Source organism: Paramisgurnus dabryanus, chromosome 8 (assembly GCF_030506205.2).
Source record: "Paramisgurnus dabryanus chromosome 8, PD_genome_1.1, whole genome shotgun sequence".
Taxonomy (NCBI): Eukaryota; Metazoa; Chordata; class Actinopteri; order Cypriniformes; family Cobitidae; genus Paramisgurnus; species Paramisgurnus dabryanus.
In genome coordinates this window covers 30,072,348-30,089,551 of record NC_133344.1, presented here as the reverse complement: position 1 = coordinate 30,089,551, position 17,204 = coordinate 30,072,348, and the positions used below count along the sequence as shown (strand labels likewise).

At 36.0% G+C, this 17,204-nt stretch overlaps 2 protein-coding genes and 1 long non-coding RNA gene across 4 annotated transcripts; 1 reads left to right on the top strand and 2 right to left on the bottom strand.

Moving 5' to 3' along the window:
* Nucleotides 1-3,172: 3,172 nt before the first annotated feature.
* ywhag2 (3-monooxygenase/tryptophan 5-monooxygenase activation protein, gamma polypeptide 2) lies at nucleotides 3,173-7,721 on the bottom strand. Its single transcript, XM_065281505.2, has 2 exons — nucleotides 7,425-7,721; nucleotides 3,173-4,792 (listed from the first exon to the last, which is right to left on the bottom strand). Exons 1-2 carry the CDS (start codon nucleotides 7,509-7,511, stop codon nucleotides 4,136-4,138), a joined length of 744 nt encoding a protein of 247 aa, XP_065137577.1. The 5' UTR covers nucleotides 7,512-7,721; the 3' UTR covers nucleotides 3,173-4,135.
* Nucleotides 7,722-9,915: 2,194 nt separating this feature from the next.
* LOC135771303 (RIMS-binding protein 2) lies at nucleotides 9,916-12,930 on the top strand. 2 transcript variants are annotated; one of them, XR_010542884.2, is made up of 6 exons: nucleotides 9,916-10,584; nucleotides 10,695-10,860; nucleotides 10,983-11,086; nucleotides 11,178-11,249; nucleotides 11,548-11,667; nucleotides 11,936-12,930. XR_010542884.2 is itself a non-coding variant. In XM_065281504.2 (5 exons), the coding sequence occupies exons 1-5, from the start codon at nucleotides 10,378-10,380 to the stop codon at nucleotides 11,611-11,613; spliced, it is 615 nt and encodes a 204-aa protein (XP_065137576.1). In that variant the 5' UTR covers nucleotides 9,916-10,377; the 3' UTR covers nucleotides 11,614-12,930. The 2 variants fall into 2 exon arrangements, 1 of the variants encoding a protein (XP_065137576.1); XM_065281504.2 differs by having other exon boundaries at nucleotides 11,548-12,930.
* Nucleotides 12,384-14,376, bottom strand: LOC135771304 (uncharacterized). The gene is made up of 2 exons (XR_010542885.1): nucleotides 14,116-14,376; nucleotides 12,384-13,569 (listed from the first exon to the last, which is right to left on the bottom strand). It is a non-coding gene; the product is annotated as an uncharacterized lncRNA (long non-coding RNA).
* Nucleotides 14,377-17,204: the final 2,828 nt, after the last annotated feature.

The window sequence follows — 17,204 nt, the reverse complement described above, 5'->3', positions numbered from 1 at the left end:
TACTCGGTTAAAGTTTAACTGATAGGCTTATCTGTCTGTCACAAAACACTAGTAAAATCTTGTAATATTTTTAACAACTTTAAATTGTTTGCTCGTTGCCAAAAACTGTGATGACAACAACTGCATTTTTTCCTCTGAACTAACTGTATTCTTAAATTGTTCGCATGCAATTGCATAAAAAAAAAATTTGCGTACAAACTATATTTGGAGGACCCCCAGTACCACCACGGACCACCAATGGTCCCCGGACCCCCTGTTGAAGACCCAAGGGATGAAACACAGTTCAAATGTTGAACTATTATATTTTATGTATTTCCAATATTCAAGTATACTGCCTCCTTGGCCACCTTCTCAAAAAGCATTTAGGGGGTATCTGGAGGATTTTTAAAAATCAAATTTAAGACTTTAAAGACCTTATAAGTAACTGCAAATTAAAAGGTGAAATGACAGTAATAAAACATGATTTGCATGATACAGTATTTTACGTATTCATGCAAATGTATTGTCTGTCAGACGCTTACGTTACAGAAGAAAATAGGGGTTTCCCCAGTAACGCCTGTACAGAAAGCAACGCGGCACGCGACAATGACATATTAGGCAATAACTAACCAGCATGTGGGGTAATTTTGATGTACCTGCTCCCCCGAACATTTTTATGATTTAGCAGCATCTTTGTAGCCACAGCTTTTTTTTTCCGCTCTCTGGTCATCCTTTGCGCTTGCGCTCCCTTTTATTTGCACGATTGTCAGATATAGCCAAAGAGGCACTGCGATTCGTAGATTTTGAATGATGAATTTTCATTTATCAGTCTATCACAGGTCAAGCTGAGCTGACTGCACAGCAAGCAGGCCAGAACGACCACCAGGTCACCAGAAAATGTCTCGATGCTCCAGATGGCCAGTCCACCACTTGTACTGTATATTAAATTATTTAAAGGGTATCTGGACCTGAAACTTCACAGACACATTCTGGATACACCTGAGAGTAATATTGCATCTTAAAAAATTGCGGTATTCTGTGACCTTTCAATTATCTATGGCACCTTCTATTAACACCGGTGCTTTTATTTTTTTCCTTTTGCAATCCCAATCAGAGTTTATACATATGTACTGAATAGGTAAATTGTTTATTTCATTGGTACTTAATGTAAACTATTTGGTTATTATATAAATGCATCTATATTCCATGTTAATAAATTATATTATATAATCTTCTGTTGTTTTTGGAAGTAATTTTCATAAAATTATACTTATATGATATAATTTTATATATTATATAATCTGCACATTCAGCTTTTATATAGATGATCATGTCTGTGTCAATTATTTTTCTTGTATTACATAATTTTCCTATTCTACTTGTAATAGGCAAATTCAATATATTCAAATCCAATACATTGATTAAAATATAAAATCAATGATGGATCAACTGAACAGAATCCAGTGTTGTTGCATAAACAGTATTTTGAGGTGATCTACATCAACAATTTTTAATAGGTAACCTCTTTACTATATATCCAGGGCAAATGTATATACTGAATGCTACATATTTCTATATATCTTACATCTGATAATAATGCTTAAAAAAATGGAGGCTTGCTCTGTGTGTCCTAAAGTCTCAATGTGAACATGGGGAGACAGGTTTCCCTTGAATTTTAATGCTGTCTCTGATGTTTATCTCTTTGCAGGTTGCTCTAGATGTCTGAAGAGTGTCAATAGGAACGAGGAGTTTTTCTCGAGCCCTAGCAACATGCACTGGATTGGTGGATACGATAGATCACCGTCTCTTCCATTGGCTGTTATTGTGGACCATTTCGAGCACAGAAATTCATCTCTTGCTCTACTGGGTGTAGGTTGCTGTAGCAATCCGCAGCAGAATGCTCAGAGATTTCTGTCTCTACAGCAGGTTTGTCGGATACAACAAAGTGTATTCAAAGTGTATTACTCATGCAATGCCTCTTGCAATAACATTTAGATATCTGACTCTAGCATCGGTATGAAATGATTAATTATTAGTCACGCTGGTTAAGATTAAGTTAATGCAGACAGATAGCAGGCGCACAGATGAATCATGTGACCTTCAAATCAAGATCAGCCATTTATTACTCTTGTTGTCACTGGTAACCTACTTATCAATACATTTTTGTAATGCATGCATATTTGAAACACTTTTAATCTGTTAAGCACTTTTATTACTGTATATTATAGGTGAGTTCTGCAATGCAGTGGTGTGAACACTAATCATTGGTAGTGGGTGCACTGCAGAGGAAACCCATTTGGTGTTAAGTTTACCACAGGGTGTGCAGACCTGTTGACATTTTGGCTTTCGTCACTGTGCTTTTAAAGATACCATGGTGTTCACCAGCAGATCTGCAAATTTAGAAAATGCAAAGACGACCTCTTGTTCATATCATTGTAGATATCAAGTTAGCTTTTACAATGCATTTGGTAGAAACTTTTACCCTAAGCAGTGCATTTAAGCTATACATTTAATCAGTATGTGTCTTCAACCTCCTGTTGCCCGGTGGTAGAGCATTGTGTTGGCAAAAACTTTCTGATAAAACCTTGTAATGCCTTGCTTTGGATAATAGCGTCCACCAAATGCATAAATGTAAATGCGTAAAAGTTTACATTTTTTAAGCTACATTGCTCATAGTTGCAAATATCTAGTTGACGTTTGAGTTTAATTCCTTAATTTTATTTCCTTGCTTTGTAGATGATCAAATAATAGCAGGACAATACACATGACCAACATTGACATGATTCATCTATGACTACGTGAAATCTTTTTTTTTGTCCTTTTTATTGTTATAGTTATTTTGGCTCTTGTGCAACTGCTACATAATAATTCACATTCAAGATATTTGTCACCCAGGAGACAGCTGAAAGTAAAAAAAGGAAAAAATAAAATTGAATCGGAAAAAAACTGCCAATAACAATTTATGGTCCATGTTCTGAATCGGTCACGGAAACACTGATTCGGTAACTTCACTGTTGTTTAAACCACATGTGTTCAATGTGCATAATAATATGACAAGAAGAGCACTGTTCATTGCTTAACAATGTCATGGTTACAATTTACCAAGAGAAACACTTGTACAATTCATTGATCAGTAGTGTTTTCCTAAAGTCAGCTTATAGCTAAAGAAAGAAACATTCCATGTCACAACAGCAACGCCCATAACAGATCGATTTATTGTTAACAATCACGATTTTTTTTGGGGAATAGCAAATCAAAACAAAAACTGATAAATTATAAATAAACAATATGAAGCCAGTTTACTTTTCAATGATAGTAATACATAACATCCAAGATATAAGTTAATAAAGTCAAGCTATTGTATAAATACATCACCAGCATGCACAATATTGAATCATTGATAGTATCATTGTAATTATCTTACACTGACAAAACAGTATACTTGGCAAGTGCAAAAATAAATTAAACACAGAAGTAAACCACAAACTTTGAAGCTGCAATATTTTCTCTTTATTTTATTTTTTTCGATCTCTGCTTTTTGTTCTTCAAAAAAGCGAATGGTTCCAGTATTATTAGCGGAGTACGTTTATATGGTTGAACTTTATCTATTAGATGCATTCAAAATGACTTATTAATTCATTAACCGCACTTTCACATAATAGCTAATTGACTGTGAGTGAGCATAAGCATTAGTGTGAAACGTCCAAAGTGCGGGGCCGATTATTCGTGACTAATACTGGAACCGTTCGAAACGATATTCTCTTTCCAACGCTCTTTAATAATGCACCTAACCCTCTTTTTGAAATGCTTTTCCAAAACATAAAATAAGCAGCATCGCTTTGAAATACATCAGTCCATATGCCAGTGTGAGGCTGCCATTCCAAACCAACAACGACCAATTCCGGCTGATTGACTGACATTTCAGTGCTTTTGGCAAATGTCAAAGATAACCAAGAAGAGGGAGGCCCATTCAACTATATATATTTCTGTATATATTCAAACTAGGACTTCAGCCCCCCCTTTTAACCGCCCTTGATATTTTTTCTTTAAACTCGTGGAAAAATAAAGAACTGCTGCCGCAGAGGAAACCATGGCAAAAGCCGCTGCCAAAGTCCACCAGCCATTTTGTGTTTCTAGATAGAGAGGAGGTCTGCTTTTAATTATTGCCCTCCCCGCCGTCGTCGTCCTGCTGGTCACTCGTCCACAGTGTTAAGTTGTCTCGGAGGAGTTGCATGATGAGGGTTGAGTCTTTGTAGGAATCCTCATTGAGGGTGTCGAGCTCGGCGATGGCGTCGTCGAAGGCGGTCTTGGCGAGATGACAGGCTTGCTCCGGGGCGTTCTGGATCTCGTAGTAGAACACGGAGTAGTTGAGGGCCAATCCCAGTCGGATGGGATGAGTGGGCTGCATGTGCTCCTTGCTGATCTCGTGAGCCTCGTTGTAGGCCTTTTCCGAAGACTCCACCACGGTGGAGCGTTTCTCGCCCGTGGCCACCTCGGCCAGGTAGCGGTAATAGTCACCCTTCATCTTCAGGTAGAAGACCTTGCTCTCGTGCTGGGTTTCGCTGCAGTTCTTGATCAGGAAGTTGTCCAACAGGTTGAGCACGTCCTGGCACACCGCCTCCAGCTCCTTCTCGATCTTCTCACGGTAGGCCCTCACCATCTCGATTTTCTTCTCGTTGCCGTCCGCCGAGGTCTTCTGCTCGATGCTGGAGATGACTCTCCAAGAGGATCGGCGAGCGCCTACCACGTTCTTGTAGGCCACGGACAAAAGATTTCTCTCTTCGTTGGATAAGGCCTCGTTCAGCTCGGTGACCTATAAAAGACAGAATGCCGTTTGAAGAAAAATACACACAAGACCTAAAAACATTGAAACTGGAATTTGTTACTAACTGGAAAACAGTTCTTTTCGGTTGCATAACATCCACACAAAGCCTCATCGCTCACTGCCTGAATGCATTGCGCAGCCATGGGGATGAGGAAAAGCTATACGCCAAGTGCAGTTTCCATGGCAATCGTCTCATTTTGTACAGTAGTCCAACTCTATCTAAGACGATTGCTTCACCATCAATAGACAATACATATCAGGGGAAATCACTTCAGCGATACGGACGGTGGGGGTAGGGTGAAGAGAGGGGGTAAGGGTGGGGCGCAAAATGTTCCCACATGCTCCCCAGGGCAGCTGCAGTGTAAGTTAAGACGATTGCTGTGTGTTTCATTGGCCTTCTCGTTGACCTTTTCTTCTGCCAAGCTAGAAGGACCATACAACCCATTTACCTATGTTCAAATAAATCATTTTTTGTCCCCCAAAATTATAGTAAAACTATTAAAACCATAATATAAAGCCTTTTTTGTAGTTTGATCAAGGAGTGCATCATAATGTCATGTTTTATTTCTAATCAATTATTATAAAAAAGCAACGTCATGTAGATTTGATATATCTCTGATAAAGGTTTCTGTTAGCCATGCTAACTCAAATTATTGCATCAAACGCAATGACGATGCCCTCTTCTGAGAATACAAAAGATGAGCAAAGACAGCTTTGATAGATCAATACAGATCAGACGAGAAAACAGGAACACAGGAAAACAGGAAGAGGAAAACCCAAGCAGAGGGATATGAAACAGTTTAATTTTATAAAAAGAAATAGCTATTTACGTCAGGCTATGCAACTCTGCTCAATAGAGATAGTAGATGGGGGTGGTAACCTTGTTACCCATATAGCCATGTTGCAATCTGATGCAAACATGTAGAGATTGTTTAAGGCTTACTGTACACACACACAATGGCATGAAGTGAAATCTAGCCAACTAGCTTGATGATCTCACACTCAGCCAATGGCTGCCTTTATCTTTGGGCCAAACACATCAGGATAATGGAGGCACCGTGGGCACTTTCCCATCACGTCTCTAGCTAAATGGGCTTTTATCCGGGACTCAAGCAACTTTAGAGTTAAACTGCTTTTAAATCTCACCCACCGATCCATGAAGCTAAAAGTGCCCGTCCGGCATTTAGATACGAAACAATGCCTTCAAGGATGTGAACTTTCTGTTTTAATAGTCAGCTGGGACTCAGACCAAGCTAATATGTCTGTAATCCATTTGAGCAAAATTGATTTTGTGAATCTTGTCTGCAGATAGGCTAAAACAGCTAATGACTGCTAACACGTCTAGGTCCGCATTATAAAATCCCTACCGATATTCAACCTGGTTTTATTATAGTAAAAGTGAGTGTAGTAGCCATGTTTTGACCGCATTGATCACCATTAGTAAAACTCTTGGTAAGTGTAGCAAAACCATGATTTGTAGTGGGTGGGGTTATTTGTAGTAGTACATTTTCATAATGGTATTTTAGCCGGATTTCAAATACCATTATGACAAATATATAGTTTAGGTCTAAAATAATGTTGTATAGAAAAAGATATTACGACGGGTAAGTAACATTTAATCCCATAGGACGTAAGAGAAGACAGGTGACTCCCCTCCAGAAAAAGCATGATGTCAACACTTGACCAAGCAGAAATTAAGGAGCACCGCTGAAGCATCGCTCGGATGGGAATATAACCAGGATGCTGATGGAGCATTACAGATTTAAATGCAGATGTTTTCCTCTGCAAAAGGCCTCTATTCTTTCAATATAGTGTACAATTTATTTAATACCATTAAAATGTTAATGTAATGACATAGTAATAAACACACCCTATTGCAGATACGATCATCCTTTACAACGTATAAGGTTAAGGATTTGGATGCTGAGCTCAAATTATGTGAATCATGGACCCTGCTGCAATATGACAAGGATGGAAGATTCCAGAAGGACTTCTGCTGCCTCTAACGTTGGTTTAGAGGAAAGATCTTAATAACAGCCATATGTGGACAGGAAATATGGTCAGATATTACACAATGATGAATATAATACAAATGTGTTTTAAATGATATGATAATTTGAGACCGAAAATGAATATCTGAAGCATTTATGGCTAGATGAGCAGCAATGATGAAACTAAAATAGATACAAATAATAATGGCTTTGTGTTAATGAAAACGCATAAATTATGCCATAAAAAGAAATCAAATGCATATTTTTAAATGAATGGTGTTTAAAAAGATTTCAATGCATTTGTGATGTGTGTAGTTTCATTCATTTCAATTGGGATTGGGATAAGACACGAGGCACCGCCCAAGATCCAGACAGTCTACACCCGATCCTCTGCACTGACATTAATAAATCACTCGTTTATCATAGATAACACCCGAAAAACATCTATAAAACGACGACATAATGAAGGCACCTGTCTTTATTATTGGGAATCAACCTATTATCGTTGTAATTCATCTATTTCACCCCATAGCCATTAAACCTTTGCCATACATGAAAATGCCTTACCAAATCGTACTGTTTCGAGAAAATATCAAGCTAAATTCAATATCAAGGGTACATTGACTTACCGACTTCATGGCTGCAGCCATATCGTCGTATCTCTCTGCCTGCTCGGCCAGCCTGGCTTTCTGCACCAGCTGCTCGCGGTCGACCATGTTGGATGGTTAAGGTTTGTACGATATTATTTGTTTTTCGGGAGAAATTGTGATAAAATGAGCTATGCGGTGTAATTCAATGAACGCGAGCTTCTCTGCAGCTGTTCCGTGCTGTCTGCGCTCGTACCGACGGGCCACCCTGGCCCCTCCTCACGCGCTGCTGGGCTACGTCAGTATGCTATAAACGTGGGCGCCTCGCGCGTGATGTAACGCGGTCCTTATATGGGAGTCCAGAGGCCACGGATCAGGGTGATAGCGGTACATCAGGGGTCTTTAAAAAAGAACAAATGCAAGATGGGAGAGTGAGTCACACCCTATTAGTGCATCTGTCACTAGCGTGCTGGCTTTTGAGGGGGCACGGACACAGTATGTTACATTTCAGGTTGGTGTGCCCCCATGCTCAGAAAGGTTAAATGACCAATGAAACTAATAAACAACTTTGATGTTTGTGGGTCATTCATCATTACGCAAAACAGGTTCTATTTGTGTCCCTCATATGGGCTATCACACATTTATAAAAAATTAAGGTGGTTTAAAGGGTTCTCCAAAGCGATTTCATAGAGGAACCATTTTTGTTCCCAGATCAACAGTTTATAAAAAATGTTTTTTTTTTACCTTTTTACAAAAATCTTTTTTGTAATGGTTTTAACAAAACCATTTAGACAAACAAATAACCTTTAAGGATCCCTTTAACATTTTATCTGTAATATTGTGTGAATTGTGTTAATTACCTTACGATAATGTTTTGAAAATCATGTGAGACGTTTAGTATCAGAGATTGGATTTTGCCATTGGAAAGCAAAATGTACCCACCAACTTGGCAACTTCACTAGGAGTGGTTTCCTGACAGGGTTTAGATTAATCCCGACTAGGCCTTAGTTATCTTAGGACATTTAAGTAGTTTTTACAAACAATCCTGACAACACAATTGCATTAATATATGTCAAGATATGTCAGTACAAGGTGTTTTTAAGTTTTTTAGCCTGGGATAGGAAAACCGGAAAACTAACCCCGTGTTTCGATTTGATTCAAAATTTGGAAGACCAAATCTCCCAATGCACAGTATAACATTAGTAATTTTTTAGTAATTAGTAATGAATGTCAGAAACAGAAATATGCCAAGAACATACGTTGAAATAGCAAGATATAATGAATAAATTTGACTTTGGTAAACCATGTTCCCTTCACTGAATTATTATTATTTTTTTCAAATTATGTAGGCCTACCCCAGCTGTCACACTGGGACTGTACCCTTTAAAAAGGTCCTAAAATGTACCATTATAGGTACAAATATGTGTACATTTGGTACCATTATGTACATTATACCTTTAAGGTATCAATATCAACTGTTTGCCCCATTTCTGATGCTGATTTCAAAAGAAGACATTGCCCTTTCAAAAGTACTGGGGTGATACGATGGCACAGTAATAGAAACATATATAATAACAGAATACATGCAATTGCACTGTTATGAATGTACCCTGGTATTTATGTAGTAATTTGAGGTAAATGTTACTACAATGTCCAAAAAAAAACCCACATAGTCGTATGGTACTTTACAGGACATTTTATATCCAAGATTTGGAATTTTTATATGACAATTTATGATTAGATTACAGTATCTTTATCATTTTAGAGCAAATGTGTGCAAGATGTTTAACCTTATACACTTTAAAAAATTACAATCTGTTACTAGGGTGGTTCCCTTTCATAAAGTACACCTTGATACCTGAAGAGTGCATATTAGTACATCAAAGGCATATATTAGTACCAATTAAAGGGGCCATGGCATGAAAATCTGACTTTTTCCATGTTTAAGTGCTATGATTGGGTCCCCAGAGCTTCTATCATCTAAGAAAATTTGAAAAAGATCAACCCAGTAACTGTTTTGGTAAAACCATTCTCTACAAGCACATGAAAAAATAGGTTTCTCCTTATGATGTCATAAGGAGCTCTTATTATAATAAAACCAACCTTAATCTGCACTATCCAACCACAGCACTGCCATTTATTGCAGAGAAAAAGAGAGAGAGAAAATAATTCACAGCACAATTGAGTTTCAATTGCAACAAACCACCATCATTGTGATCAGTGTTTGCACTTCATCAGCTCATTTGCATTTTAAAAGACATTTTTAATTTTGCACACACCTACAAAGTGGCAATTTTAACATGTTATAATAAATTATCTATATGGCATTTTCAGCTAAAACTTCACATATGTGCTCTGGGGACACCAAAGATTTATTTTACATCTTAAAAAAGTCTTGTGCCATTGCCCCTTTAAATACATATCTCTACCATAGCACCTTAAAAAGGTACCGTCCTATAGTGACAGCTTTTGTGCATTATTTCTGAGAGTGTACTAACACATACTGGAGCATTATTTCCCAGTGAATCAGCTTTTCTCCTATTACCTCGGTAACCAGAGACCTGGTTCTCCCTACTGACTGGTCTTGAAAAGGTGAAAGGTAGATACAAGGTTAGTTCATGGATGCTAATGCGGTTAACGGCTAGCTCTACTTGGCACAGTTCAAAACGGATGGCTCAGCTAATCAGTAAGCCTGTGTGCAGCAGGACTGGGTCAAATCCACTGTCAAAGCATTATTTCTGTTCCTCAAAGCTTACTTCTCCTTTATCACCACTTCTAAATGTAGTTTTGAACTTTTAAACTTATTCATCCAGTATACATTTACTTTACTTTCAAGTTTCCAGATGGGGCTGATATCCAAACTTATCCATTTCCACCAAGAGGATTATTCTCAGGAAGATTAGCTTGGCTACCTCTCTCAATCCCAATGTTATTGCAGTACTGCGCCTGCACAGTACGAACAGTAGCTCCTGCCTGAAGTGAAGAAAGTTCTGGAATGATTGGGCTGGATGTGTATCTATATCCAGATGGTCTGAGGGTCGCTTCACCAGAAGATATAGAGAGGTGGGAATCTGAGAGGGAAATGTACAACCAGAATGTGCGTCTCTTTGTGGCTCTGTACTCTTACAATCCGGCCGTGATGTCGCCAAACCCTGACACAATGGAGGAGGAGCTGCCATTCGAACAAGGACAGATTATTAAAGTAAAGTATTTTTCTCCTTATTGCGGATTTCTACATGAATCAAAAGTCTTTATTTAAGGAAAATTAAACCTGCACGTTAAATACAGCAGATTGTATGTGTGTTTTTGAAGATCTATGGAGATAAAGATGCTGATGGTTTTTACACTGGGGAGTCGGAAGGCCGTTGTGGTTTTGTGCCTAGCAACATGGTATCTGAAATTCCTGTGGAAGATGATAGAGAAATTAAAGTTCAACTATTACAGCAGGGCTTTGTATCGGAGGAGACATCTTCTATAGGCAAATATTTAAGTTTTTTCCCTCATTAGTTTATGTGATAATAGTAAATCATAAATTCAGTAAATTATTAAACTCGCCAACTATTATATCTAACATTTTTATTTGACCTATATTCAAATTAGCACCTAGTGAATCTTCCTGTGTGCCAGACGATGTGAAGGTCCACAGGATGGTGGCCATTTATGATTACGATCCTTGGGAAAGTTCTCCAAATATTGACATTGAGGTAACTGATTTGATTTTCTAGTATATTTTTAAATAATAAAATATGAAATGTTAATTTTAAATAATTGAATTTCCACTGTTAATTCACACAGGACGAGCTTCCTTTCCGTGCAGGAGATATCATATATGTTTTTGGGGAAATGGACAGTGATGGATTTTATTATGTGAGTATTATAAATTATTCTGTAATATGGGAAGCTGGGGCTAGTTGTCACACTTTTACTAGTCTAGTGCAATGTCTCCCTGTTATTGGAGGCACACCAACACTACACTTTTCAAACACACCTAAACCCACTCATTAGTAAAGATTCCAAGATGAGAAATAATGGGATCAGATGTGGGAGAATGTTTGTGTTCCTCAAGGAACAGGGTTGGGAAACAATGCTCTATATTTCTCAGTTAAGGTTTACTTTTTAAAATTACATTTCTATATGGCTTTCTGTATGTCTTATTTTGATTTAGGGAGATCTACATGGCTATCGAGGTCTTGTGCCTTCAAATTTCTTGCAACCGTTGGCTTGGGATTAAAGAAAAGGAATATTCATGTATTCATTCTGATGTCACACCTTTGAACCAATCTCAGTAAATGACATTAAAATGAATTTATTTCTTCATTTGATTTCTAATACTACAGCTATTTTAAACAGCTAGCGTATTATAGCCTTAAATGACTGGTAATGTTTTAATATGTGTCTTCTTTTTACTGCTGATGTAATACTTATGTATTTATGAAATTGTAAAATGATTTTGTAAAAAACTTTATTCTTACTTAATAACTGCATTTATATTATTTTAACAATTTTGTTGCACTTTTTTTTAAATGAAACAATTTCTCTTCATTTTTTTCAAGAAAACTTTATTTGACTGAACCCTTCATATACGTCACACCATGAAAACGATGTTGAACAAATGGGGCCATGACAACAAAAAAACAAGTTGTTTTTCTAACTGACCCTAAATTTTATGTTTTACAAACCTCCACCAAACTGAGTCATCTAGAGTAAAAAGTTAAAATTAGTGCTAGGAAAGATTAATCGCGAATAATCGCATAAAAAAATCAAAGTGATTTTTGGCATAATGAGTGTGTGCTGTATGTAATTATTATATAAATACACACACATTCATGTATGTATTTAAGAAACATTTACATGTGTATATATATTTATTTATATTTTTATATATTCTGTATTATATATAAATTAAAAAAAATTCAAATGTTAATAAAAAAATCTAAAATGAATATATGTATGTATGTGTCATTAAATATACATAATAATTACACACAATACACACACAGATATTATGCCAAAAATCACTTTTATTTTGTATGTGATTAATCGCGATTAATCTTTTCCCAGCACTAGTTAAAACAGTATTTGATGTAAAACATTTGCCACATCACAGTAGTTTCTTAAATTGCACCATAGATGGCAACCAGGTGGTGAAAGGGGCCCCTAGTTTTATAACTTTTTATATTAATTTATCATAAATTCAGTGTTCAAACTAAAAAAAGTTAAAGATACCAACCAACAAAAAACTTTGGTATAAATTATGTTTAAGTTTAATTACAATTCTAAGTTTGACATTTGGACATACTGTATATTAGTTCATTTCTTAGCTTACTTGTACCTTCTTAAGCCACCTCAATCGTTTGGTTGAGCATGTTTTCAAAAAATTATTACAGTGATAATAAACTTTTTTTAAAACATTTAATGGACTCTTTCTGTTAAATAAATCCATTGGAAGTAAAAAAAAAAAATTCTATAAAAAAAAATTATAAAGCTTGCGTACGCACAGATTTGATCGTAAAGTGTGCGTACCCAAAATCCACGGCAAAGTCCATATTTATAAAAACGGTCTTTTACGTGGAAAAGTGCTTAGTGCCACGTCAGGGTCTGAGCAGACGTACGCACTTTTGATAAATGATACTTTATAAATGAGGCCCTTCTCTCACCAGTAATTTTGACATTGTGTTCTTAGCATTTTGGTCACATCTGTCAATCACTGCATTATCTAGTGGTCATTTGGGGTGTTACATGCTTCATATTAGTCGTAAAAATGTCTCAAAAAGTTTCTTTTTGACCATAAATGTCCTTACTCAAAACTAGCTCTATACCAAATGGTTTGATTTATCGTCACTTAAATGATGTTCAGTACATTTTCAGCTGTTTTGTACACAATCACAGTATCATAACGCACAACCTTTATTAATATTTCAAAAAAAAAGTACATTTCAAGAGTCTTCAGCATCTGTGGAGCTCCACACGATTGTGATTGTCCATCGCAGCAAACAGTACACTCATCCATAAAGTAGGAAACACTACACTGTGTAATAACCTTTAGTAGTGCTGTCTACTTTATGAGTGACTGCACTGTACCTCTGAAGTTCCCGCCTTTTTGTCTCTGTGGTCCAATCAGTACTGTGCATCTACTTCCTCTTATCTCCATGTGCTCCAAATGCAGTTTTACAGCAATTTGTTTAACCTGTAAGAAAATATAATAAACTGCTTTTTATGCCTTCAATGCAATTCGAATAATCTTTAAATAATGGTTGGATTTTCTGCATCATTGTGTGCGAGCGTTGTATAATGTGCAAAGTGCGTCACTGTAAACCACAAGGCTTTGAAATCTCATCTTTTATTGTCTGTGTTATATGTTAAGCGATACATTTGTATTATCTGTAAATTGCCCATAAAGTTTACTACATCCAATTTTGCTGCTATTATTATGAAAATAAATGTATTTAAAATACAATAGTAAAGAAAAGATAGATAGGGAAATTATTTGAAAATATACTGCTCCATAACTGTATTGCTTTTTACAATTTCGAACAATACAGAATAAATCTATTTATTAATTAAAAATGAATGTGTAATTTACTATTTGCATACAATACACTTCATTGTGTCTTGTTAGAGTATTACAGTTAGTAGGTTATCATCTTATACAATGCAATTTATATTAATATAAACAAACAAAATAGTAACACGATGCAATATTTTACATTCAATTTGAAGAGCGGTAACTTACCAGTTCTCTGCCTGCTTGATCCAGGAAACAACAGAGAAAAGAGACAGAAGTTGTCGCCTTTTAACACTTTTTAAGCCACATGGTACAAACCACAGGAAGAGGCCCTATAGGCTCTGTCTTAAAGATGCACAAATGCATGCATGCACGCCTACTGGACTACATAAAGTTTCGTTCTAAGTGTGACTGAAATCTATTTCCTTTTAAGGGCATTCGAACAGCCAAAAGGTGCATCAAAAATGAGAGAATAAAAGCCCCTCGGTCTTTAACATACAGCAAAATCAGACCAAAAATAAAGAGGAAGTTCAGTCACCATGTGATCAGATTGCATCAGGGTTCCAGTCTAACATTAAATCTGTAAATTTAATATATTATCTGCTTGAAATACTGCCTGGGCATTGCTATTAGAAAATATCACTGTAAAATATAATGTTTATGCATTTTTGTAAATAGCTTTACATTGTCTTCAATCTATGAAGCATATTCATGATCCACTTGTTGAGCACTTTAGTTCACGGGGGGAGGGGGAGGGGGAGCTGCAATGTTGTGCAAAACCACACAGTTTCATCAGCACATTATGTGCACTTTGTGTCAAAAATGAGGGTGTAGGAAGTTACCAATCTATACGGCAATCTGAATGTCATGCACAAATCTTTCACATATAGGGTTTGGGTTAGGATTAGAGTTTGCATGTAATAATGCATATTTACTGTACTGTTATTACTAATTACATGTAACGTGTAACAAAGACACAGTAAAATAAAATGTAACCATTATAACAGAAAAGCTTGTGCGTGCCTGTCTTTCATTGGTTTCACATTGCTTGAATTCAGACACTTTTTATTCAAGACACCCCTGAGCATAGAATACATTTAATAAACATGAGGCATCTCATCTCTCTGCAGAATTTCCCTGAACACGACTTGCACGAGATGGACTTGGTTGTCAAGACAACCCAAACCTCAAACTCTTGTTTGACAAACAGAGAAGGAAGTGGGGAGGTGCAGAGACTTCTCTGTAATATAAAAAATAATAATACACCTAAACAGGTCAAACATGATTTACAGAGATCATGTCCACAGATATCGCTTTAACGACAAAGTAATTGTGTGTTTCTTTAACTGGGCTATTAAAACTTTTGATCATGTAAACGTTAAGAAAATGAATGCATTCATCTTTTATCAATATCTTAACGTGTTTAAACATGCATCAGAGGGGAATTCTGTCATGTTTGTTATTTTTATGAAGTGTCATGTTTTGACCACAATGATATATCTATCACATCAAAAATGATGTGTTCGATAGCATTCTGCAATATATGATATTTCTATATTTTAGACATACAATATAAAGGAAATGTTTGACTTCTTTGTCATGCTGAGCTTGCACTTTAAACATTTTAACATATTACAAACACAGACAGATTAAAGTACTGTATATTGTGTGCCTAATTTGACAAAATCACATCTTCTGAATGACTATTTATTCACAATTGTTACTTGTATCAGTTTCTCATCGCAAACATGTTCTTCAATAATATCTTTGCCTCCTTGATAATCAAGTACACTAAAATTTTATTTTAAAAAAATTATCAGGGGAAAATTATTAACTGAGAGGCATTGATCATTATCATAATAAATCATTTTCACAGGTTAATACAGAAATGCTTTATGGTTATTTTACACTTTTAGTTAGGCTACAGTTTCAGTCTCGGGCAAGGGTAACAATAAACCATAAAGTAAAAGCAGCAAATAAGAAGTAGCCCTAATAAAACTGTATAATAAATGATGAAGGACTTATTCAAAGCAATTTTAATGTAAATTTTAAATAACAAAAAGAGCTTTGCTAAAATTGTATTAACAGAAATAAATATCTGTTGCCCAAAGCTGAAGAAACCTTATCAAAATGTATGATTGATTCAAATATATCTGGTGCCCTGACCTCAGAGCTTATAAAAGATGAATATATCGACCAATCTAAAGGACATTGTTTGCCTCCTTTAATCAGAGGCAGAGCAGAAAACACCCATTTGCTTGGGTTGGAGTTGTTATCTCGGTCATAACCTTATTTACAACCGTTTTACAATTACAAGATTTCTGAGTTGGATTTGCGTCATGCATCTATTTTGCATATTTTTTTATTAACTCCAGAACTACACACCACAGCAAAAATAGACTTAAGCAATTACAGAGGGTGAAAAGGTGAGTATTATCCAGACAGGTTTAGATTAGGGTTAATTCAATGATCCTCTTTTCCTTCAATGTGCAAGAGAAGTTAATACTTCAATAACAGTTCCTATTCTAAGAATACAAAACGATTTCTTCTGTTTGAAATATGAAAATACACACATTTGTCTGCCTTTTTTAAAACCCAAAATCGACCAAAACTAAGAAACTCTCAACATACCCATCAACAAACGAAAGTTCCCATAAAGGGTTTCTGACAGGAATCTGTACTTCACATTGTTTTATTTTTTAAATTAGACTTGTTCGACTTCTGCCGATAGAACCGACAGACTGAAGGCATCAAAATACCGCGAGAGCGAATAAAAAATCATGTAGGGGAGTCTGTTGCCGAATCACTCTCGCGGTACTGTGATGTCATCCTGCGCCACGTGAAGTTGTGTGTTTCGCAGAGAGGCGTGTAAAAATAGCATCAAATGTACCACCAGGTGGCAGCACTATTAAAAAGATTGATAGATGACAGGCTGCATTATTTTAATAAATATTTAAAGATCTCTTGATGACTTGTTATTAAACATATAAAAAGGATCAGCTTATTTTCCATAGTGTTTAAAATTTGTATCTTCATTTGCAAAATGCTATATCAGTGATGTGATTATCACGTTGACCTGTGCTGCTCATTACAGTTATACACCAGCAGGGGTACAGCAACTAATATGACTTCTATAATCAATATGGCCTTTTTAACGTGATAATACAATAAAAAGATATAAACAAAATTCTACCTGCAATATATATATATAATTTATTACAATAGTTTAATTATATTTGTGACCCTGTCTGTTAAATGAGATTAGGAGCATTTAAGTTTGATTTCAGTCATTTATTTTTTAGTCAATATTAAAGATA

What these genes read in the sequence shown, in the direction of transcription:
- ywhag2 (XM_065281505.2), bottom strand. Translation starts at nt 7,511, where the DNA reads ATGGTCGACCGCGAGCAGCTGGTGCAGAAAGCCAGGCTGGCCGAGCAG. An exon ending in TGGCTGCAGCCATGAAGTCG is followed by an intron (nt 4,793 to 7,424) that starts GTAAGTCAATGT and finishes TGTCTTTTATAG; the next exon opens with GTCACCGAGCTGAACGAGGC.
- LOC135771303 (XM_065281504.2), top strand. Translation starts at nt 10,378, where the DNA reads ATGATTGGGCTGGATGTGTATCTATATCCAGATGGTCTGAGGGTCGCT. An exon ending in GGAGGAGACATCTTCTATAG is followed by an intron (nt 10,861 to 10,982) that starts GCAAATATTTAA and finishes TATTCAAATTAG; the next exon opens with CACCTAGTGAATCTTCCTGT. An exon ending in CTCCAAATATTGACATTGAG is followed by an intron (nt 11,087 to 11,177) that starts GTAACTGATTTG and finishes TAATTCACACAG; the next exon opens with GACGAGCTTCCTTTCCGTGC.